A 26,390-nucleotide genomic window follows, 5' to 3' on the forward strand; every position below is an offset into this window, starting at 1 on the left:
CAAAATGGAGTGTGATGATGTTTGTTCAAAGTGCACAGCCATCCGGAAGTAAGAGTGGTAGCGGAAAAAACCCTACATAGTGGAGAACGACGTATTATTTACAACGTTTACAACTTTTTCAAAAAACTGTCGTTGACAAATTTCCGAGAAACTCTAAACTTTAAGCAAAGTGGTAAACTGTGTGCTGAGGCCTGTGGTGTAAGTGAAAGAACCGTCAACAAAATAAGTAAAGAAGCTAAGCTGGCCGAAGAAGATGGATCTTCATCATCAGAAATTAAGTTTTCAACGCCAGGAAAACAAAGAAGTCGAAAATCAAAAATAACAGGCTTTGACGACTTTGAAAAAAGATGTTTTGAGACGAACTGTCCTTTCGTACTACGACAGAGAGGAATTTCCCACATCAAAAAGAATCACGCAGGATCTCAAACAAAAACTTGATTACAACGATCGGTAACTTCAACAAATAGATTATTAAGGCATGTTGGTTTCAGGTATAAGAAAAACCAATGATGGTAGAAAGTTTTTATTGGAACGAAATGATATTGTAGCGGCTCGGTTTAAAATTTTTGAGAACCATGCAAGAGCTTAGAGAATCTGGTGATTGTAGGCCCATATATTACCTCGATGAAACATGGGTTAATGAAAACCATACTCGAAAATACGACTGAGTCTGGTGGACTAAAGGTTCCTCTCGGCAAAGGCAGAAGATTAATAATTTGTCATGTCGGTTCGGCAAAAGATGGGTTTTTTGCAAGAATGTAAGTGGGTTTTTTCGGTCCTAAGACATCATCCAGTTCGGGACTATCACGATGAAATGAACGCTGAATCGTTTAGAAAATGGTTTAAGAAAATTGCTATGCATTTTGGAAGAAGGCTCGATCATCGTTATGGATAATGCTCCATACCACTCAGTACTCGCCGAGAAAATTCCAAATTCATCGTGGAGAAAGGAAGAGATTCAAAATTGGCTGTCTCGAAAAAACATACAATACTGTATGAAAGAAACGAAACCAGAACTTATAATGAGGGTTCTCCCATATAAAACCCAACAAAAAACTTATGAACTCGACGTATTAGCCAATGAAATGGGACATACAGTTGTCAGGCTCCCTCCTTATCACTGCCAGTACAATCCCATTGAAATGGTATGGGCTCAAGTGAAGGGAGAGATAGCACGTAATAATAAGACATTTAAAAAAACCGACGTTGAGAAACTTGTTCATGATGCTCTGGACAAAGTGACTAAAGAAGACTGGCAATCAAGAGTTTCAGCACGCAGAAGCCTTGCAGCAAGCTGATTTTGAAAAGGAATGTATCCGCACAAGTGTTGTAGATAAAATAATTATAAACTTAGCAGACAATTCTGACACGAGTAGCAGTGAGGGCAGAAAGTGAAAATGAAGAAGACTCCGAGGTTTTGGCTACGATGTTGCCGCCTGAGAGCGAATAAATAATATACAAGTGCAAAGGTAAGAATATTATTAAGTCAATCATGCTTTTTAACGTATTTCATTTTAAAATAGTAGGCCTAAAGATTATTTAGTGGAAAATTTGATTATTTCATAATTTAAAAATATAATTGTTCGATAATTTTAAAATTGATTATCTTGTTATATTGTTTTAATTATTTTTAATCAAGCAACACGTCATGCAGTGTCCAATATAAGCAACATGTATTATTAATTTTGTGTGTGTTTAGTAATCGTTTAAAATCACTGAAAAGTTGTATGGAAATAAGCAAGTACTTTACTCTGACTAACTGACGGGACGATTTGTTTGTTTTAATCGATAGTTAGTTTGTAATACAGGTAACATTAATAAACTATACAAGTAATTTAAATATAATATAGCAAACTGCCAACGCATTTTAAATATTGTTTTTCAATTATACTGATAAGTTTTAAATGTTCAGTGTCAGTGTTAGTTGTGACAGCGCAGCGGCTTATCAGCCACAATGCGCCAGCCGTGCCAGGCGGTCAGCGGCAGTTGTGTGGCAACGTCGCGCAGGCCAGTCCATTCAATTGGTCGCCGCCAACTGCACTCTCTGGCGGTTCCTTGTATAATCACATTTTTGTAATGTGTCTGACGAAGATAGCCTTGCTATCGAAAGGCCTCACAAAAATAAAAGTATTAAATATTGGTTTTATGTTTTGATGTAATTAAGTTAACAGTAACAATATAAGCTCCATCTACAACAAAGTTCCATATAAATCAATCCTGAATTAGATTGATTTCGTAATGATGGAAATTATCGTTAACAGTATTGCTTATAAAAACATGCAAAAATCTTACCTTAAGCTTATTTGGGATGTAAAGGAACTCATGTAATCTGCAGTTTTTCATATATTTCAGTGGTTACATTGTGAAATTTCAAAACAGTTTATTTAGTGAGAACACCTAAGAGGTAAGATGAATATGTGTACAAAGTTTTCAGTAAATCTGTTCTGTAGTTTTTGAGATATCATGAAGAACCAGTCTGTGTTACTTGGTTTTATGTGCATATGTAAGTAATACAAAATAAATGTAATTACTCATTTTTAATTTATTTAGTAGCTCTTGGAACCAGAGTCATTCTTGTTCACAACCACTTAAGAACCACTAATGCATTATGGTTATGGAACATCCTAACTGACTATGCTTCTTGACAGGCATATAGTATATAATAACTACCTGTAAGATGTATATCTATCATCTTAAATATATTTTGCAGCTTTTAGAACGACGCTCTGTGTTATTGGAGAAATCATCACAGAGACGAGCCATCTTAGAAGACTCATATCGACTCCAGCAGTTTGAAAGAGATTGTGATGAGACTAAAGGCTGGATAAATGAAAAACTGAAGTTTGCTACAGACGACAGTTATTTGGTATGGTTTTGTACTTAAATAGAGTAAGATAACAACTTGTTACTTAAGTATGATAGTATTGAATGTTTGATTTCACTAATGGATATTGTTACAAGATTAAGTATGTGAAATATAATAATCTAACTTAAAAATAACTACTCAATTAAAAAGTTTTTTGTGGAAAGCTACGAAAGTAGGTTGGCTTATTTAAATGTGAATAAATAATTATCATTATTGTTATTTGTCGTTAATGTTATTGTTAAAGTTATCATTATGGTTATTTACTTGAACCAGAGTTATTTTTTTACTATACAGGAATTTTTTATTTACTGTCATCATTTGAATCTTATAAGCTATAAATATGTGAGTAAACTTTATATGAAAATCTTTCCTTATTAAAAAAATATGTAGTTAAATTTTAAACAGTAGCCATTTTTCAATATAACTTATTTATTATACCAAGCTAACTATTTAAAAAAATTATGAACTGCCATATAATTGTTTCAGTTAAAATCATTGTTTTAAGATTTTCCAGTAAAAATCATCTTTGTCCAGGGATGGCTGGAAAGTGCTGTACTCTCTGCCAAATAAGGAAGAAAATTAGTATATCACTATTTGAGTTCTTACCATAGCAAATGTTGTTTAGCATTGTTTCTTTATACAAGTGTCAATGCCACTGGTGCTGCTATAGTGTATTCCCAGTTAATTTATTCAAATACTAGAGCGTTTAAAGCCAAACAATTATGGAAATGAGTTTATATTCTGAGCTGAGAGGCAACTACCTGAGATTTCATTCTAGCTGATCGAGAGCAGTGACTTAGTTAGTGACCTTATGAGTCTACAGCAAAGAGTTAAACCTTACAGTTTGTCAACAGTAAAGTTATATTTATTGCAAATTGTACTGTTTTAGAAAGTGTTTTTAGTATTATTATTCATTATAATTTTATAGTGTTTTTGTGGTATAATTGGCAGTTGTAATAAAAAAAATCGGATCTTTTATGGAGTTTACCACGATAGTTTGAATAAAGCTATGAAGGATGTTTTCAAATAGTAAATGGTCACTTTGAATATCTAGAATTATTAATCTATTTGCTATAGTATATGTGAAGTGACTTGTGTATTATTGTAAACATATTTTTGTTTAGTGTTTAGAAATGTTACTTATTTTGGAAATCTGATCAGAAACTACCTATTTATTATCGATATAGATTCGGTTATTTACAATTAATTAATGTGATTTGCTTTATGAAATTACTATCCGAGCGATTTATTCTTTGAAAAAAGTCAATAGAAGAAATATCTTATAGAAATTTGTGACTTAAAATAATAAGGATAATTAGAAAATACAGTATTGTTTATAAATGGAATAATTGAGATATTTTTAGACTAATTTGGTTCGCTATAATTGCTAGTTCTATCACACAAATACAAATATTTCCATCAATATAATTATTAATTCTTTATTATTTTGTCCCAAATTCAGCCTGTCCGGTTACCAAAGTGGGCGAGCAATATGTATCTCTAAATTTCTCCTTTTATACTGTTCTGGAACTTCCTTGTCCAATAGCAGTTTTTGTTATACAAGTATCTTTTCTATATTGTAGTAATGTAATATTGTTATATGGTGTAATTGTAGGATCCTACAAACCTCAATGGGAAAGTACAGAAACACCAAAATTTTGAGCAAGAACTAAATGCCAACAAATCTCGCATGGAAGAAATAACTTCAACTGGGCAAGAGCTCATTGAGGCTAACCATTATGCATCAGGTAAGTTGACACATGTATACAAATTTTTTACACATTGCTCTGGTACATGTACACTAGAGCAGCGGTTTCCAAACTTTTTACTTGTGCGACCCTTATTCTTTAGGTACACCAAACTTGAAAAGGATCATTCACATAAATAGATTGTGGTGAAACCCATCAGTTCCATCAGTTATGGCAATTTTTGCTAATTCTGTATATTCGCTTGATGTTTTAACTTTGATCCAGAAACCAATAAGACATGAATGTTTGAAAGAAGTCTTTAATTCCGAATCACATGACAATTCAAGTAGTGAATCCTCTTGAGAAGATATCAGTGAAACATTTTTTAAATTGTCTTTGTCGAGTGAATCATCTATAAAAAGCTGTCATCAATTTTAGGAAAGTTGATTTAAAAAAAAATTGCAGGGCCAAACTATAAAAGTACGTAGATTAGGCTCATAAAAGTGGATGAACGGCACATTAAAACTAAACATAGTTAAATCAGAGTTTGACTTGTGGTAAAATGAAATATAGAAAAAAAATTAATTATCTGAGATTAGAAACTAATTAAGATAAGTGCTCCTTCAATGTTGTAGATGTTTCCTCGTCTACTATGAAATCATTAGATTCCATGAAATCATGCATTGTTGAGAAACTGTCAAAATTATTGTTTTCAGCGTTAGCTCGCTATCTTGTAATTTTTTTTATTGTAGCTTCAATTTTTGTTTTGCACTTAAAACTTATGCATGTTTTTATCTTGTAATGACAAATTGAGGGTATTTAAATAACTGAACACATCACTCAAATAAGCAAGCCTCAAAAGCTAGAATTCATCATTCAAAAGTTGAAGAGTTACTGATGTTTTTCATAATCATCATCCATTAGAAAAATTCTTAGTTCATCCTCTAATTCAAATAATCTGGTGAGAACTCTACCCCTTGATAACCGCAATGGAGAAGAAGATGACTATGATCACTACCCATTTCATCACTCAAAATAGAGAAAATTCTGGATTGTTTCCGTCTGGACTTAATGTAATTTACGAGTATCATCCAGTGTTTCCTTCAGTCTGCCGTCCAAACCTTTCACAGCAAGCCTCTCTATGAAGACTACAGTGAGGCCATTTCATTAAAGGACGACTGCCCTAACTCTCACAATAAATCCTCTGAAGATGCCAGACAGCTGCTGCCCCATCGGTTGTCAAGACAACGCATTTTGACCAGTCAATATCATTGTCTTTGATAAAATTATCCAGGCATGTAAAGATCTCTTCCCCCATTGTTGTGGATGGTAATGATTTACAAAAAAAGAGTTCAAAAAAGTTCAAAAAAGTTTTTCAATGGATCCAATACATACATACAAATTGAACAAAAGCCATTCAATTGGCCAAGCCAGGAACATCAGTGCTTTCATCAAGCTGTACTGCAAAGAAATCGCTTTACTTAAATTATGTAATGAGAGCTTTTTTTCATGCCGTCTACCATTTCATCAATCCTTCTCTTGATGGTTGTATTTGATAAAAGTATGTCATCAATGAGCTTAGTACATTTCTCATTGAATAAACTTTCTTATATTATTGTATTAGTTTTGACATGTAACATTTTTATGCCCATATGAAAATAATATAAAAACTAATATTTATCTTAGCAAAAAATTAATACATCTAATAATATGTATTGAGTGAATACTGATTTGGTACTTGCAATAATATATGTACTCAGTAGCTAGAAATTTTAAAACCATTTTTTGTAACATTGTTATGGACTTCAAAAATTTTGAATGAAGTTTTTGTTAGTGTTAAACTGTTGTTAATATTGTAGTATAGCCCATTTAATCAAGTCTTTAAATCTGATTTAGGTAAATCAAAAAAATGGGCTATACTTAATTGAAAATTTGTTTACTGTGCAGATCGGATTCAGGGTCGCATGGACGAGATTGTGCGACTTTGGGAAACGTTAGCGGCAGCCACAGATAAGAAGGGCTCCAAACTGCAAGAGGCATCCCAGCAACAACAGTTTAACCGCACTGTCGAGGATGTGGAGTTATGGCTCTCAGAGATTGAGGGGCAACTATTGAGCGAGGATTATGGAAAGGTAGATTAGAAAATGTAAACTATAAATTTCAGAATAATCAATTTTAGACTAATAGAGATCAAATAACTAACCATGTTGTGAATACACCAGTAAAGTTTTGACAAAAACCTAATTCTTTACCATGTTATATTCATCTAATTTTAAAAACTGAGTTCCTACAAATATAATGCCATGTAAAGAGTTTTATAGCATCTTAGTACAACTACATTTTATATATATGTAAAGTCTTGAAAGATCATGAAAAAAAAATCTTTATAACTCTATTATTAATATAAACAATTTTTTATATCTTTGTTTTCAGTGTCTTTTAGTGACGCTTTGTCTAAATTAAATTTAGGACTCTAATAAAATAGTTATTTACTCACAAATAATTAATCACATGAATGTTGTGTAGGACTTAACAAGTGTTCAGAATCTGCAGAAAAAGCATGCTCTCTTAGAAGCTGATGTTGCTTCTCATCAGGACAGGATCGAAGGAATCAAACTTGCAGCTCAGCAGTTTATTGAAAAAGGACATTTTGATTCTGATAATATAAGAACAAAACAGGTTAGTAAAATATGTCTAAATATAGGCAGTTATCAATCAAGATCTTTGGTAAATGTTACTTTAGTCATTATTAAATAATCTGTACTAATAGCTTATTAAATGAACGTGAGAATACAATGAGTTACTTTACTAAATCTTATAAAGTGCTTTATAATATTTATTTCTGAAAGAAAAAGGGATTTGTCATAAATTACAGTTAGTTTTTTCTAAATGAAAAGCTTGTGTTGACGTGTGGATGTTTATGTCTAGGTCGAGCTTATAATGATGTGTTAAATTTGAAATGTTAACCCTAGATCTGTCACTCATTTGAGTAATACATAATCTGGATCTGTAACATCGACATATCTTTTGTCTAATATTTTTGTAATCAAGATTCTATAGCATGATCTGAAATCTGTACCTTTGACCCCTAGATTAATGTTATTAACATTTTTCAAAGCAATACATAGTTTTATTTTGTAATAAAATGTTAATACAATCTCTGATTTTTAAAATGACATGTACTGTATATATCATACAAATGTAAATTTAAAAAATCAAAATTACATTTTACTGTTAGATTCTTTTTTTAAATACAAACTTTTGAATCAGAATAAAGATGTCAGACACCTTAAAATAAAATATTCTCACTTGAATAAGGAAACAGTGGTAGCTTTCACTTGTTTGTTATTTCCATAAGATTTTCTTCTTTCATTGTGGCTTTAATTATATATCAAAGGAAAAATTATAATGAAGTTTTATAGTAGTAGTAGTAGTACGTATCTAGAGTAGCAGTTTTTGTGTTTTTCAATACAGTTTTGATATCTTGGAAACTAGACAACTTTTTCTAAGGTCACATTCTGTTTTTTAGACTAGTCGTTAGCAAACATCATCCCTATAAATATTATCATTGACTTATGGGACACTGCCTGCCTGTATCTCAAAATTTTCAGAATGATTCTTATACCTGTACATTTTTATTTATATTTAGAAACTTTGGTCCTTAAAACTTCATTAATAAATAATAATAATAATTCTTTAACATTTCAGTTCAAACTAAATAAACCATCAGTGTTAGCATACATTCACCAGTCTTCCACATTATGACTTCTGCATATGTTTCAGTCATTTAGAAATTTTAATTATATTAACTGAACTTTTGAAGTTAATAGTTTTATACTGACACAATAATTCTGTTGTTATTCAGGAAGCTTTATGTGAGCGTTACGCTTTGCTTCAAAAGCCTATGAGCATGAGGAAACAACGACTACTTGATTCACTCCAAGTTCAGCAGCTGTTCCGTGACATTGAGGATGAAGAAGCTTGGATTCGTGAAAAAGAACCAGTAGCTGCATCTACGAACAGGGGTAAATAAATGCTTTAATAATGGTATCATAACTTGTATCCATAATGAAACCTTCGGTATGGATGTTAAGTGAATTATTTCAGTTCATAACATTTTACATCAGAGCAAATCTTTTCAGTCTGACTGACAATAATATGTGTCCTTAATTTCTTTGCTTCATTGGGATACCAAGAAGTTTTTAGGACTTCCTACTATATAATTGGGTTTCTTGACAAAAATTTGCAAACATAAGTCTGTGATGGCAAATTTTGAAATTTATTAAGATTTTGAGTTTTGGATGGAAGTTTGACAAATTACCTAGCTTGCTCATAAGAATCACAACAGTTCATGGAATCATTCATTTAGTTTACGATGTATTTAATTTATTTACAAATTTATAACAACTTTTATATATAATTATTAAATGTTGATATAAATTATTGAATAGCTTACAACAACTTATTATTACGAAGATATTCAAGTTTGTTTAGAAATATTTTAGTTATCACTCCCTCTAAAAACAAAAGGTTATATTTAATTTGACTTATTTTTTTAACACCACAATGTAGAGTTAACAATATTTTTGATTGAAGACTCTTGGAGCAATTTGAAAAATGTTTAAATTGCAGTAAATGTTATTGAAACATCACTTTTGCAATATAATTTATTTTTTGGTGAAGGCCTTTTGAAAACAAAGTTTTCATCATCAGGCGACTCCACAAATAAACATTTACATTTGTTTTATTACAATTACTATTAAATTACCTTATGGTGTAAATGTACAAATATAAAAATTTGAAAATATTTCACCCAGTATGAACAATTATATAAGACTACAGTTTAATTTTTGAATAAATTGAGAAAAAAGACTGGAATTAATAATAGGACCTTCTTCATTGTTTATGTGTTTTTCTTTATTCCTGTTTATATGAAGTGTTTCCCAAACATGGAAGTTCATTGGTTTTCATACTTTTTTTATTAATTTGAGATTTTTTCTTTGATATTGTATGTTCTAATTCAATGCAGTGCTTAGCTAAAGCAGATTTTTCAATGTGTTCATATTTTTTGTATAATAAATGCTCTTTGAATCGTGTTTTTATTGTTCTTTTGAAATTTTGTCTTTAGAGTTTCCTAATATTTAGGATAATTTTGTTATTACTTGTTCTGTGAGTGACCATTTTATTTTTATGTTTCTTGAAAGCTTTGTGTATATGAAAATAATCGGGATGTTTTTCAAATGTTCTTTCCAGGTATTTAGATGGAACAACCAGCTCTATAATAATTTTTGTTAAAAACAGCTAATCTTTTGTTTTCTTTTATTTTTTATTTTACTCATCATCTGTTCCGAGTTTGTTTTTATTGTGACAGTTTGTTTACAATGTGTGTAATGATGAAATGTAAAATTTTGGGTGCAGTGGTGCTGAATATAATTAAAGTAATATGATGAAAGCGTTGGAGATAATTTTACTTGATGCTGTAATGTCATTGTGGCGCACCATGCACATGTCACACCATTAGTACCAATGACACCATAGTGGCGTCAAGTCAAGGGGTATTCTTAGCCACCGAATTTGTACTATTTAATAATAAATTGTAATTACCGCTATACTTTTAAATTTTATTTAGATGCCTAAGATAATCAACCTTGTTATCCGGAAATCAGTCTTCAAAGTATTGATTATTTTTTAATGTTTACAACTTGAGTGTCATTGATAATATGTAGTCAGCTGTTCTGATTAGATGACTTGGATTCCTGCTCACATGTTTCGCTATTATTAGTTGGAAGTTGAGTGGGTTTGAGGTTATATCACATATAACATATCAACACCATTAACACCTAGGTGACATTATAGTACTTTTTGTGTAAAAAGTATATTTCTTCTACAAAAATGATGTTATTTAGTTATGTTATTACTACAAGATTACTATATACTAAATATATATATATATATATATATATATATATATATATATATATATATATATATATATATATATATATATATTACTATATACTTGATTACTTATATATTATCTCTAGTTTCAATGCAAATATTTGATCAGTGTGATACATGACCACTTCGTTAGTATCAACGTCATCACGTCAACTTGTTTTGGGTCGGAGTACTTTTATATAAAAAAGTATATTTTCATAAAAGTAATTATATTTTGTAATTATAATGTTAAATGAATACAATAACTATTACCTCAATAGGTTAATATGGCAACATTTTTTTGGCAAGATCTTTATGTACATAGTCATAAAACTTTTCTGTCAGACATCAAAGCATTTTATGGAGTTGTACTCAGATAAGTGATGAAGCTATGTTTTTACATATTAAATATGTAAAAAAGCTTAGTTTTTATGAAGTCATATAAATCATTTAAAAAGAAATTGATAAGAGAAAAGAGACAATCTATTACATTAAATTTTCCTATAATATAAACTTTGCATTCCCTTCAAAACTTTCCGAATACCTAATATATATTTGACATAAATTTATATTGCTGTAGGACGTGATTTGATTGGTGTCCAAAATCTAATGAAGAAACATCAGGCAGTGCTTGCTGAGATCAATAACCATGAACACCGCGTCACTGCTGTAAGTCAGTCTGCCCAGCAGATGATGGATGATGGGCACTTTGCTACTGACGAGATCAGGCTGCGAGCTGGCAATCTCAATGACCATTGGACACAGCTAAAAGAGAAAGCATTACAGGTACAATACTAACAGCACTCAATACTCAATAGCTAGGGATCAGGACAATTAAGTCTATCTGGTTACTTTACAATGTTGATTTCTCCAAATAATTTTTTATTTAATTTTTTTAGTACATATTTACAAATTTTTAGTAAGGAAAATATTCAACACAGCACAATGGTTTTTACATTGAAAACCAGTTTTTTATTGGATTACTTAATTATGTAGCATAATAACAAAACAATCAAAACACACTAACATTTTTGTCACTTTTTTATGGTTTTATGACAAGCTCCTGAATTATTTGTCTGGGAGATGAGATAAAACTGTTTGTTTCATCCAATTTTTATTATTAAAATGATAATTAAAAATAAACTATTTACATTACAATACAATAACCATCCATTTACATTTTATAATTCACTTTTGTGTCAGTCTGAGTATCAGCCTCTAGTGATGCTCGGGCAAGTTCCCCAATGGGTTAATATGCTTTTACCCACTTAAATTAGTATACATTTTGACATTTTCCATAGATCAGCAATAATGCTTGAGATATGCATTTAAGATATTTCTTAATATTCATGTTTTATTTTTATGATTATTTACTGTTTTGTATTGAAGTAAAACTGTTTTGTGCACTAAGTAGAAATTAATGTACAGTATAAAATGTGGTAATTTGTCTGAATTATATTAACACGAAATACTCTTAAGAACAAAAGTAGTTTGAAAATCATCTAAATTATTTAAAGTCATCTTAAAACCAATAATTTTATACATTTTTAAATAAATCCATAACTTATTTGTTGGATTATACAACAATTAAAAAATTATGTATTTTTCAGTAATTAAACCTAGTAGTTGGTGTTATTAATCTGAGAATTGATAACAGATATAATTGCAAATATATGGCTGGAAATAACAAACACATTCAGCTCGAAATGTGATTACAATGTGTACTGCTTGGTATTTTACCATCTCCTCCTTGGACATAAATTGAACTAATGATTCTGTATGTTATTGTGTGAACCAAACATGTGTCCATTACAACATTGTTTAATGTTCTTGCAACATCTTCTTACAACATTCTGTGTCCATTCTTGTGGCTTAAGAATTGAAATTAAAATTGATAATTACATTATGCTTACACTGTATTATGTTTACTGGTGTATGTCTCACAAGACATTTGGGTGTGCCCCACAAACTGTACATGGTATTCTTTTTCCGTCAGGGTGATTTATACTTAAACAATCTTGCACAATTTATTTTTAAAGTTTTTTTTCAGTGTAAACCCAACATGAGGGTCCAACCTTCCCATCTGCTTTCTTGAGAACTAACTAATTTATTGAATAGCTCCATTGAATAGCTCCTTAATAAATTACTGCTATCATAAAATCTGCCCTTTGCTTGGACGTATACTCAAAGGTCTATGAAAATCCATCCTTTATTGTTAATTATATCATGATTGGAATGTGGCAATTTTTTCACTGGATGGTTTGAAGTAATTCTAGGGGTTGAATATTCGGATATATTATAAACAACACTGTAACCATTCAATTTGATTACTTTTAACTGTAAAACTGGATTCATATAATCCTAATTTATTTAATGTCTTTTTCCTAAAATATTTGAAGTAGAATGTTAACTTTTTATTTGTTATTTATAAATTTAATGCATGTTTCAGAGGAAACTAGATTTGGAAGATTCTTTGCAAGCCCACCAGTACTTCGCTGATGCTAATGAAGCTGAATCTTGGATCAAAGAGAAGGAACCCATGGTTTTGAATCAAGACTATGGCAAAGATGAAGATTCTTCAGAAGCTCTGTTGAAGAAACATGAAGCTCTTGTATCAGATCTAGAAGCATTTGGCAACACAATCGTGTCTTTGCGTGAGCAAGCTCAGGCGTGTAGAGTAAGCATTCCTTCTATTGTCATTAGAATTATTATAATGTCTGTAAGACATTAACCTAAACAATGATAGTGAAGTCGTACCAGGAGGGTATTTTTATTTAAAAACATATAAAATAAACCTTCTTGTATTGAATAGTAGTATATGGAATCCACTCAATATAGCAATAAACTTATATGATTGATTAAATGGTTACAATAGAGATATTATAAGAAAATTCGCACATATACAACGACTAGCCTGGCTTGTTCCCGTCTTGTTGTGTGCTTACGCATGTGGCACTGTCGTGTTGGATACTGTTGTTTGTCTGTTGAAGGAACACATATAGGGAAATGACGCTTGGTTAGCCTCAGAGGTGTTTCACAAGGAGAAGAGCGGCTGCCTTTTTTCTGTTGAAATCTGCGTCGCCATATTTTCTTGTAACAGTTAGCGTATTACCTCAAGATAAAATTCTGACAGGGATGATTTTATTCTGGTTTTACAAAGAAATAATGTGTGGGCATTGAGCACCACCACATCCAGAATATGTAGAAACAGTTTTTGTAACACTTTTGTGTACGCCTTATGCGTACCACATACATGAGCATCAGATCAGTTCTGTCAACAGTGCGTATGCTATTATTATACTCCAGGACAAATTTAGGCTTTAGAATCTTTTCTTTAGTTTTGTAATTCACTTTCCACCATTTTCATCAATATATTCGGTTGTGATCATTAGTACTTGACTCATATCAATCCATCTCACAACCATGCTTGTTCTGTCATTATAAACCTTCCGTTCTCAAGCCTCTAACTCATTTTTGAACTCAGATATACCTAACCTGTTACATCTTAACTGTACCACAAGCATTGGTCTTATTCAAATGTAAAAATTTGAACAGGTCGGCAATTCTGTACCAGTAGTCAACAAAAATGACCTAGGTTCAAGTAAGGAGTAAGTAAAGTAGTAATAATTACCCCTGACAATCCATGTTTTCTGTGGTTCGTATCTCACTGTCTTGTTCAGTATACACAATTAAATCAAGTACATACAATGTTTCACAATCACATAATACATAAGTCTTTATTCCGAACTTGCTTCTTTTTGACGGGATATACTATTTGAAACTTAATCACCCCTTGAATAGCAGCAGACTCATCAATACACACTTTTCCGAATGGGATGAAGTTTTGTGAAAATGTACCCTAAAAATGTCTATTAGTTCCTTTATTTGGAAAGCTTACCATCCAGCTGTGGCTGAGTGTTGTTAGTAAAATGTAGTAGGCACAATATTGTACGATATCTATGTGTCTAGACATAAGACTTGGAATGCAATTCTGCTATCATTTATCCGAGGACCAATAATTATTCAAATTTTTTTTTTCCATACACAATGAAAAGTGATACAGTAAAAAAATGTTTTTACTATTTTTTTGCCAGTGGTTTTGAAGCCTTGATTGAGGTAACAGAGCCTGGGATGAAACAACAAATTGAAAATTCATATTTATTTGAGCTATAAAAAACTCATGAAATTATCTGGGAACCTTTTTTCAAAAAATAAAATATATCTCTAAGGATCAGATATGCAGTTTCACCAACTATTCTACTGTTTGAATCATCAAAAGAATGATTTTGTTGAACAAATATGTCGTTGTTCCATACGTGCGGATATTAGTTTTGTTTTATTATTCAATGCCTGCTTCAGCTTTGGTTTGTAGGTGTTTTTTGAGATATTATGTTTGGGAGAATTTTTCTAAATCTTTTAGAAGTAGGAGTGTAACAACATATGTTATGGTGTTCCTGCCATTATAACATATTACCACTATCACACAACTAACTACGAATAAACATCGGAAAACACCTCGTAAAATATCAACATAACCTTTCCTGAACTCTTGTACGATACAAACCACGTGGCGTCCAAGTCGTTTTGAGTAATGATCACAAGATTGCACACCAACTACTAGACGGTTATATTCTAGATGTTTCTAACATACTATAACACCAAGTAACACAATATAACAATTGATATAACGAAAATAAAATAGCTGATAATATGAAAATGAGTATACTTGGGCGGTTAAAGGGTTAAAGCCCTGATTTATAAATACCCTTTATTTTACCTTAAGATTTCTGATCTTGTGTGTGATATATATATTATATATATATGTTAGTTACTGTGTTTAATCAAACATTATGTATAATGAATGTTTGGTTATTGTGCAGAATGACCTAATTCACAAGACAGTTATATAGTTACAGTTATAGACTGCAATCATTATAAATAATAGCTAAAACATTTTGACTAAAGTAATATTAGTCCTAGATAAAATAGTTTAGGTAGGTTATACTTGTTAGGTTAGTTGTAGAAATTTTTATAAGTATACGTAATGGTTGGATAAACTAAAAGCATGATTAATCACTTTGAGAAACTTCAGCCATATATTGACATTTATAATGGCTGGATAAAGTAAAAGCATGATTAATCACTTTGCGCAACTTCAGCCATATATTGACATTTATAATGGTTGGATAAAGTAAAAGCATGATTAATCACTTTGCGCAACTTCAGCCATATATTGACATTTATAATGGTTGGATAAAGTAAAAGCATGATTAATCACTTTGAGCAACTTCAGCGATATATTGACATTTATAATGGCTGGATAAAGTAAAAGCATGATTAATCACTTTGCGCAACTTCAGCCATATATTGACATTTATAATGGCTGGATAAAGTAAAAGCATGATTAATCACTTTGCGCAACTTCAGCCATATATTGACATTTATAATGGCTGGATAAAGTAAAAGCATGATTAATCACTTTGAGCAACTTCAGCCATATATTGACATTTATAATGGCTGGATAAAGTAAAAGCATGATTAATCACTTTGCGCAACTTCAGCCATATATTGACATTTATAATGGCTGGATAAAGTAAAAGCATGATTAATCACTTTGCGCAACTTCAGCCATATATTGACATTTATAATGGCTGGATAAAGTAAAAGCATGATTAATCACTTTGCGCAACTTCAGCCATATATTGACATTTATAATGGCTGGATAAAGTAAAAGCATGATTAATCACTTTGAGCAACTTCAGCCATATATTGACATTTATAATGGCTGGATAAAGTAAAAGCATGATTAATCACTTTGCGCAACTTCAGCCATATATTGACATTTATAATGGTTGGATAAAGTAAAAGCATGATTAATCACTTTGAGCAACTTCAGCCATATATTGACATTTATAATGGCTGGATAAAGTAAAAGCATGATTAATCACTTTGCGCAACTTCAGCCATATATTGACATTTATAATGGCTGGATAAAGTAAAAGCATGATTAATCACTTTGAGCAACTTCAGCCATATATTGACATTTATAATGGCTGGATAAAGTAAAAGCATGATTAATCACTTTGAGCAACTTCAGCCATATATTGACATTTATAATGGCTGGATAAAGTAAAAGCATGATTAATCACTTTGAGCAACTTCAGCCATATATTGACATTTATAGTGGCTGGATAAAGTAAAAGCATGATTAATCACTTTGAGCAACTTCAGCCATATATTGACATTTATAATGGCTGGATAAAGTAAAAGCATGATTAATCACTTTGAGCAACTTCAGCCATATATTGACATTTATAATGGTTGGATAAAGTAAAAGCATGATTAAATCACTTTGAGCAACTTCAGCCATATATTGACATTTATAATGGCTGGATAAAGTAAAAGCATGATTAATCACTTTGAGCAACTTCAGCCATATATTGACATTTATAATGGTTGGATAAAGTAAAAGCATGATTAATCACTTTGATCAACTTCAGCCATATATTGACATTTATAATGGCTGGATAAAGTGCTAAATAGAACATTATTAATAAATTTGACCAAAATCACTAGTTATTTTATAATAATGACTGGATATTATATATGTAATGTATTGCATTTTAAGCTTGACGCTATGTTATTTCTTAAAGAAATTAACAATAAAGAATTCTTTGATTTGATTTGATTTTGATTTGTAATAGCTGGATTAATTACTTACACAAGCACGCGTGCGCGCGCTCAAAAATGACTTCAATTTAGGCTACCTACACATCATAGTGGATCACTTTAATACTAACAAATACATAAGAAACCCTCAGATTCATGGGATAACAACCGAGTGAACCAGCTGACTAATCACGGTACATGCCACTGGTACAGTACATGGGAATGTAAACAATTTTTTTTTCTTTTATTCTTGTTATTTTGTGTCTTGTTTCAGTTCTTAGTTGCATTTTCTTCTTCTTATTTTTCTCATGAGTTCTTTGAAGTACAGTACTAGAATTACAATCATTATTATGAATTATATTGTCAATAGATTACTGCATGACATGTTGCTAAATGTTTGCAGTTTACTGTTTTGTTCTGCTTTAGTAAAGACAATCTAATAGTAGAACCTTCATAGTATTTTCTCATTATTCATGTAATTTTAAATAACATAGCTTAAGTATGTAACCAAATCTTATATAACAAATTTTTAACTTAAATAATTAAAAAGGAGTGGTTCCAATGACATTTGAATAGTGAAGAGGAGTAAAAATGCTAGGAGAGCTAGTAAATTATACTGGGTTATAAATACTAGGTTTACTTTTACTAAATCAATTTTCGCTTTATTATATGTATTAGATAAATAACATGAATTAAATGTGCACAAAAATTAATAGCGTAATTATGTTAATTCTATTGATACGTCTGTTTTAGCAACAAGAAACTCCAGTGATCGATGTAACGGGCAAAGAGTGTGTAATGGCATTGTATGACTATACTGAGAAATCCCCTCGGGAAGTTTCAATGAAGAAAGGAGATGTTTTGACTCTTCTCAACTCCAACAATAAAGTAAGAACTTACTTGACATGAATAGTTTATTTTTCTTTTATTTATAAATAAATATTTGTTTGTAAAGCCTATAAAGGTATATGCTAAAGTTTTTACAAGTGTATTCCCTCACATATTATAAATTTTATGTTACATATACAATACTTGTATATTATAACAGAAAGTGTTTTTAATGTACAGAGTATGTACTACATTAGTATCATACAGTTTAAGAGCCTATTCATAGTTCTTTCGGAGAACATTTACTATTAAAATGATATTACATATTGTAAATTAGTTATTGAAAACAATTGACCTTTGCACGTCCTTTTACGTGCAGAAACGCTTGTCAAATATGATTTTATAAGTCATGATATTTAGTACTATATTTAAAATCTAAATTTTGATTACTAGTAATATAATTTATAAATCTCTCCTTTAAAAATTAAAATAATTAACACTAATTTGTGTGTCCATTCTTTGTTTTCTTTATTTTTACATGAAGTTATTATTTCAGGATTGGTGGAAGGTAGAAGTAAATGATCGACAAGGCTTTGTCCCAGCGGCTTACGTAAAGAAGATTGAGGCAGGACTCACTGCTTCTCAACAGAATCTGGCTGACAGCAGTTCCATAGCTGCCCGACAGAGCCAGATAGAGACCCAGTACGACCAGTTGCTGGCTCTGGCCAGGGAGAGACAGAACAAGCTTCAATGAGACTGTCAAGGCGTACGTGCTCGTCAGGGAGGCTGCTGAGCTGGCCACCTGGATTAAAGATAAGGTACAGTTGTTTACTCTTTGTATTGTTTTACTTAACCTAAATGCTAAATATATTAATAGCTTTCAATCCAAACTAATAAGGGCCTTTTATGCCTGAAGTGAAACATAGATCTTTTATTAAATAACATCTAATTACTTCATGTTTTACCCAAAATAAATCTAAATTTTAGGTTGTTTTCTTTTGTTACAATATTGGCCACTTTTTTAAATCTGATTCTCTAGCCGGGAACATATATATTACTATAGAATAGCCTCAGATAAATAAAGTACCTTGGTGCGCAATTTATTTGTTAACTTACTAGTCTCAACAGGCATGTCTAAGTAGGGGTAACACAAAGTACTGTGTAAGGAGTGGTTTTGCAGTCAAAACGACGGCACGTGCACGAACACATCGCTATGGCTAACAACACAGTCTGACAGTCTAGCAGCAGTAGCTTATGACTTATTCACGGTTGTATCACTCATGAAAACCATTTTGTAATCAGACGGTAAGACTTTCATATTGTAGTAATGTATAAAACAATTTATACAAAACTTAATTGATTACTTTTTTGTTTTAAAATAGATTTATACCAATAACTACGTGAGTTAAAAAAACAATCTTATTTTGTATTTTGGATAACTCTGAGCTTGGCAAAACTACATTCTAGATATTCATGTTCCTAGTGTATGTGAAAATGCTGTGCTCAAATTGATTTGGAACTCAAGTTGAGGTAATAGCTGATACAATTCACTCAGACAGCAGAGACACCAGATCAAGAGGAGTTACTATACTATGTATGTATGAAGTGTATAATAATGAAATTGCATATTTAATTGTGTATAAAATATTTATCAAGTACAAATAATAAAAAAAAATGCCAGTTTAATGCTTTTTTAAATGTAATGTATTATAACTAAATACTGTATGCAGAATATGTACAGTGTTTGTCCCAAAATTTACGTAAAACAATTTTAATAATGTATAGATGTTATAAACAAGCTATTAAGCATTATACATATCAAGCAATCTTTTTACTTAACATTTTTACAGTCACAATAATGTATTTTACATTTACTGGTAATTTTTAAAATTATTATTCTAAATTGATATGATAGAAGCTTATTACCAAATTATTCAAACTAAGTTTTAAATTTGTAACAAATCATTAGTTCTCAGAGAACAAATTAATTTGAAAATGTTATATTTTTTTTAAATTTGCTAATTGCTCAGATTACTTAGTATGTAGGGCCTCAAAAATTTCAATTGTAGAGCATCGTCTTCTCAATCTTTGCTCTTTTAAGAAAGAGTGTTTGGATAAATAATTCATTAAAAATTAATTCTAAAAACATAATTCACACTTTTAATTCCCACACTTATTTACTGAGATTCATCCATTAATCTAAATAATAATTATAATTGAATTATGAAGTAATAATATGTTAAAATCTGACTATTATTAATTAAATTGTGTTATGTATTCTTTTATATTTTTAATTATCTCTCAGTGTATAATTAGATTTCAACAGTCCTCAATTGCTATTTATTGATTTTTGTAATGTGGTGATACAGCCCCGATACGTTCATCATTGTAATTTTATTTATAATTTCATGTACTGTATTTTTAATTTATGATATTTATTCATACTTTGACTCACATTTTAGTTGACCTAGGACTTGGCTGTCAATGAGAACTGTAAAATGACATTGTCAATGATCCTTGATTTTGTAACAATAAAATGATTTTGACTTTGATCAACAAGATTTATATAATATTAATTAGCTGCCCTGATGTAGTGAACATGTGGCTAAACATGCTCAACAGAATATTTCTTTTATATTAATAATTTTATTTACTGCAGAAAGTTTATTTAGTTCAATAGTTCTAAATAAATACAAAAAAGATTATAAGATTAATTTGAATATTACATGTTTAATGAGCAGCTGCCATTTGGTTTGTGTATTGTTTCAGGAGAATCATGCTCAGGTACAGGATGTTGGTGAAGATCTAGAACAAGTAGAGGTTATGCAGAAGAAATTTGATGACTTTCAATCAGATCTCAAGGCTAACGAGGTTCGTCTAGCAGAAATGAATGAAATAGCTATGCAGTTGATGAGCCTGGGTCAGACAGAAGCCGCGCTCAAGATTCAAACACAACTCCAGGTGAGTGTCAGTCTGTTGTTTATGGAACACAGTGATGTGTTATTGATTACATCCTTGAATGTTAGAATGTACAAGTTGTTGATTATATCATTGCATAATCATTGTATCCAATTTTATTTCTTTAGCTATTTATTGATAGATAAGTTTTATGAATTTAAACATTAAGCTTATAAGTAATATATAATCAAAATATCTTAGAAGTGTATTATAGAGTTACCAGATCCAGATTATTCAGCTTAGTCAGTCATCATTTACCTATAGAGGTACCCAATAAATAATAAGATTTGTCATCCTTAATATATATGAAACTGTCAGTATATACAATTGATTGTCTCCAAGATCGTAGAACAAATCAGTCAATATACATAAAAGCCTGTTATGTGGTGTACTCCTACCTTGTTATTTTGGGAAAATATCTATTAAATTCTATTGAATTATTAAATTATTATGAAATATAAAATTCTATATTTAGTTTAATATTGTTATTTAATTGTAAATTTCTTGATTAAGGTAGCTCTTTCAGATTATATCTTCTGAAATAAAAAAGCATGCTTGATAGTAGATAAATACTTGTAACATTCATGTAGTAAAGAACCTGTACAAGTGGACATCACTTCAAAAGTTAACACTGGAAAGAGCTGAACATAGGAAATTGTTACTAGTAACATTAAAACACTTGTGGTTATACAGGATCTGAACGACAAGTGGTCATCACTGCAGCAACTAACACAGGAGAGAGCTACACAGCTGGGTTCAGCCCATGAGGTACAGCGGTTCCACCGGGATGTGGATGAGACCAAGGACTGGATTCAGGAGAAAGACGAGGCTTTGAACAATGATGATTTGGGCAAGGACCTGCGGACAGTCCAAGCCTTGCAGAGGAAGCATGAGGGTCTGGAGCGAGACCTTGCTGCTCTTGGAGACAAAGTATGGTTCTTAGTGTCAGCAATAATTTTTCTAACTATGAAACTACATTCACCTAACAATATATTTACAAAGTTATAAATTTAACTTTTATGAATATTTCAATTCTTCAAAGTAATTTAATTTAAAGATAACTAATTATAATCTTACACATATTGCCAAAAGAATGGAAGTGCTTTGATATTTTCCTTGTTCGATTTAATAGAAATTTGTTTCAGGTTATTGCAATAAATTACGCTTAAGCATAATAAATACTATTCATAATGTGAACACCAAATACCTGTTTATATTCAAGTTTTCTCAGTCCTATTGATTAAAGGAATTTTTAATAAGATAATTACACTTTGAGATCTATAATGAAATATAATCATATAAAAAAAAGAATTTTTCAAGCTCTTCCTGTAACCATTATTACATACACATTTACATTTTCTTTCAAATATTTTTCCATAAAAAAAATATTATATTAAATACAATTTGATTTCAAACACATAAAGATGCACTACAACTCCACTTCTAAGCTTGCATTAAATTGTACTAAGTCAATGAATTAATATGCTATCATTTAACAATTAAGTGTTAATTATCATAAATCTGTTGTAATTAATTTTGCTATTGGATTTTAACTGCTTACAATTTAGTTTTACATAGGTAATAAAATTGTTATTCTACTGAGAATCAATAGAAGAGTACACAAAAAATACGTTAATCAGACAGGTTTTGTAAAAACATTAAACTTTATACAAGAATGTTTAATTAACTGTTATTATTATTATAGAGTAGTATATGTTGTTATAGAGCCCTTTAATTTGATAAAATTAAACTCCTGAATTTCACATTTAAAAATTAACAAAAAATGAAACTATACCTACATAAACTAAATAAAGTAAAATACATGTCCTTGAAAATGTTGTATAGAATCACCAAAACAGCATAAAGCCTTTAATCGAACCTATTGTTTTGTAGTTTAAATATTTATTTACTCTTAACCAGCAGCATATAACTGAAAATAAATGTCAAATTCATGCAAATTCTAAAATTTATGTTCTTTTTCACACGCTTTAGCCCATGTTTGTGCTGATGTTTTATACTGATATATATCAGAGATATTATATTAGATATAAATTGATTTCAAATGTAGAAAGGTGCACTTCAACTTCACTTCTAAAGTAAAAATTAAAATCCTTATTATCATTCTAAATATAGGCCCTCATATACTCTGTTAGTTACAATATTTTTAAGTTGATAATATCTGCTAAAATTTAAATAATCTGTGAATAATCTGTTAACATTAAAATACATATTATACATATACATATATATATTATATTATACATACATATAATATATATGTATAACACACACACACTGAGTAATATGTACTGTATGTATATATTACTCCACAGATTATTTAAATTTTAACATGATATTATCAACTTAAATATATTTTAATTAACAGAATATTATGAGGGCCTATATTTAGAATGATAATAGGGATTTTAATTTTTAGCTTAGAAGTGAAGTTAGAGTGCACCTTTCTACATTTGAAATTAATTGATATCTAATATAATATCTCTTTGATGGAAGAAATATGAAAGAAAATGTGTTATATGTAATAATAGTGACACGAAGGGTTCATGAATTAAATTGTTATATAAAAATAAAATTCAGGTTTATAAAGGTCTTAGATTTTTACCTTTCAAAACTATTTGAATCTGAAAACATCAGAGTATCTGTATCCGAATTTTAAGATTTAATTAATCTGGAACTAATCTTTTCTAGATCTACCCACTAAAACATTGTTAATGCAAACTCCCCATTTATTAATATTTAATATACATTCATTTGTTCATTATTAGACCTATGTGATGGAAGGGTTCATAATATATGTTGGCTAGTTTTCTAGATTCAAGTATTTTTTGTTTTTGTAAAATGCACTGTTTGTTAAATATGTTGTCTGTCAATTTTTTAGATACGTCAGCTGGATGAAACTGCTAACAGATTAATGCAAACACATCCAGAAACAGCGGAACAAACGTACGCCAAACAGCGAGAAATCAATGAAGAGTGGACCCAACTTACAGCTAAAGCCAACAGTCGCAAAGAAAAGCTACTGGATTCATATGATTTGCAACGATACTTGAGTGACTACCGTGATCTCATGTCTTGGATCAACAGCATGATGGGTCTGGTCTCAAGTGATGAACTGGCATCGGATGTGACAGGTGCTGAGGCTCTACTGGAACGACATCAGGTAAAATATCATAATATACAAAATTATAGTAACCAGGGATTGTTAACGTTCTATACATCATGCTATATAGCATAAAGAATAAAATCAATATTTAAATTTATGATAGGATAACAGTTATTTGGGTAAAAGATTGAACAGTTTCACCAATACATATTAGCTGTTTTTGTGGTACCATTGCATACTGTTTTCAGGAAATAAATTTATTACTTTTTATGGATCAACATAAATTGGTATTATGTTTTGTAATTCTGTGAAAAAATATCAACCTGAACATTGAAAAGATGGAACTTGTGTTTGGCTTTTAAATTTGAAAATTATATTAACCAATTATTTGATAATGTAAAAATATTTATTTTATGAACCTTAACTGTCTCAAGACTCGCAAAATAAAAATTTGTAAGTATTTTTTGTGTTTAAACAACCAGCAATCTGCATTTAAAATTATTAGTTTGGTATGTTATAAACATATGGTTTTGTTACAAAAAACCTATTTAAAGAGTTCACCAATCTCATATCTAAGGCAAATCCAATAAGTAAATACTGAGGCTCTCATGACCTAAAGGATTTTTTGCTATGTTGGCTAAACTGCCAGGTTGCCTTATTCCTCCCCTCTACAACAAGACCTGTTCGAGATCAATATGTTGAGAACTGTTCATGTGACAATATGTTTTGTGATAAATGTCAATCCTTTCTCTCACCAAGCGCAAAATACGCTGCGTCATCCGTTATAAATCGTTTGGAAGGGAAAACCCCGGTTGAGGTCCACTTAGTAGACATTTTCCAATATCCAAGGATTTCTGTGATGATTTCGGGTAACAGAGATCTGGAGATCAGTGGAAATATCGCAGAAAGCTCATCCACAGTCAATCTGCGGATGTTATATTCCAGAATTTCAGTCATAATTGAAGGTCTTCCGTTTCTCTGATCATCATGTACAGACGAACAACCTTTTTTTAAACTTGAGACACCACAGTTTATCACAGTTGTACGATTCATAGCTTTATCACTTTATGTAGTTTTTACCATTATAAATCTTAACTGGAACTTTTCCCTTCCAAATGAAATAACACTGCGTATTTCACACTTTGCAGGAGATTGGATTGATATTTTTCATGAAACGTATTGTAGCATTGACAATTCTCAATGTACTGAAACAAGCGAGGAATTAAGTTCAGACAAAAATGACATACTACCGAATCCAATTTCAGAAGCCTCTGCACCCATCCCTGTGTCACCCACCATGACAATAAGGCCACCTATCACTGCTACCAAACTAGAACCTTTTGCAGAATTTTATGAAAAAACATTGAACAATTCAAAGCATCTTCCCATAAAAAGCATCTTCCCACTGTAGAAACGTAAATCTCACCTTTTTTAGAACCAGGAAACATCAGACCTCCAACATAATAAACGAAGCATCTTTGTGGAGCAAAAAAAAACCTTTCAGACATATAATATATAACTTGACAGAATTTTCCACCAGAATGTATAGGATTTATTAAACAGATCAAATAGACTGATCAATACATTTTATATAAAATCTGAATTTACACCTAATGTAATAATTTTAAGTGAACACAGCCTTAAATCTCACCAAATAGAAAATGTTGCACCTACTCTAAAGACATATTTTTGTAAGGAGTGTCACAAAATGGGAGGGATTGCAATCTATGTGGAGGAAGCGCTTGACAAATATACAGTTAGTGTTCCAATCACTGACTGTTACGAAGAACTTCTTTGTGACATGGCATTGGTAAAAGTCATACTCAGTAATACCTGCCTTTACATTATGGGTACCTAAAGATCACCATCATCCAACTTACACGAAATACTTGATATCCTCTCAAGAACAATAGAAAATAACATACTAGAAAATTCAAACCTACTTATTATGGGGAATATCAATTTAGACATCGTAAAAAGAAGACAGAAGGTCAACTAAATTAATTGAGATCTTTTGGCTTTTTACAAAATTCAAAGGTTTGATCTACCACCTACTAGGGTAACCTCGAACACCATTTCATCAATTGAATGGATCTGCACTAACTTACGTAGTGAAGAATTGACTGCAAATGTGTATCATTCTGGATTATCATACCACACAGCTCAAGTCTGCATAGTCAAAATAGAATACATAATTTAGAGTTTTAGCAGCACATACCGCAGTTTTAAACCTGAAAACCTCCAGCCGAATTAGAACTCTTACTTTAACAAGAAAACTGGCAAGACATTTTATAAAGTGAAACTGTTGAAAAAGCCTACA

General features: G+C 30.7%; 1 protein-coding gene across 1 annotated transcript in view; it reads left to right on the plus strand.

Moving 5' to 3' along the window:
* Positions 1–26,390, plus strand: part of LOC124360646 (spectrin alpha chain-like) — a 112,003-nt gene that overhangs the window by 24,603 nt on the left and 61,010 nt on the right. Inside the window, 13 exon segments of the mRNA XM_046814453.1 lie at positions 2,711–2,866; positions 4,482–4,614; positions 6,502–6,686; positions 7,081–7,233; positions 8,420–8,579; positions 11,072–11,277; positions 12,941–13,168; positions 17,914–18,048; positions 18,545–18,736; positions 18,738–18,806; positions 20,758–20,949; positions 21,640–21,876; positions 23,846–24,127. Coding sequence (XP_046670409.1) covers positions 2,711–2,866; positions 4,482–4,614; positions 6,502–6,686; positions 7,081–7,233; positions 8,420–8,579; positions 11,072–11,277; positions 12,941–13,168; positions 17,914–18,048; positions 18,545–18,736; positions 18,738–18,806; positions 20,758–20,949; positions 21,640–21,876; positions 23,846–24,127 — 2,328 coding nt within the window.

Source organism: Homalodisca vitripennis, chromosome 4 (genome assembly GCF_021130785.1).
Source record: "Homalodisca vitripennis isolate AUS2020 chromosome 4, UT_GWSS_2.1, whole genome shotgun sequence".
NCBI lineage: Eukaryota > Metazoa > Arthropoda > Insecta > Hemiptera > Cicadellidae > Homalodisca > Homalodisca vitripennis.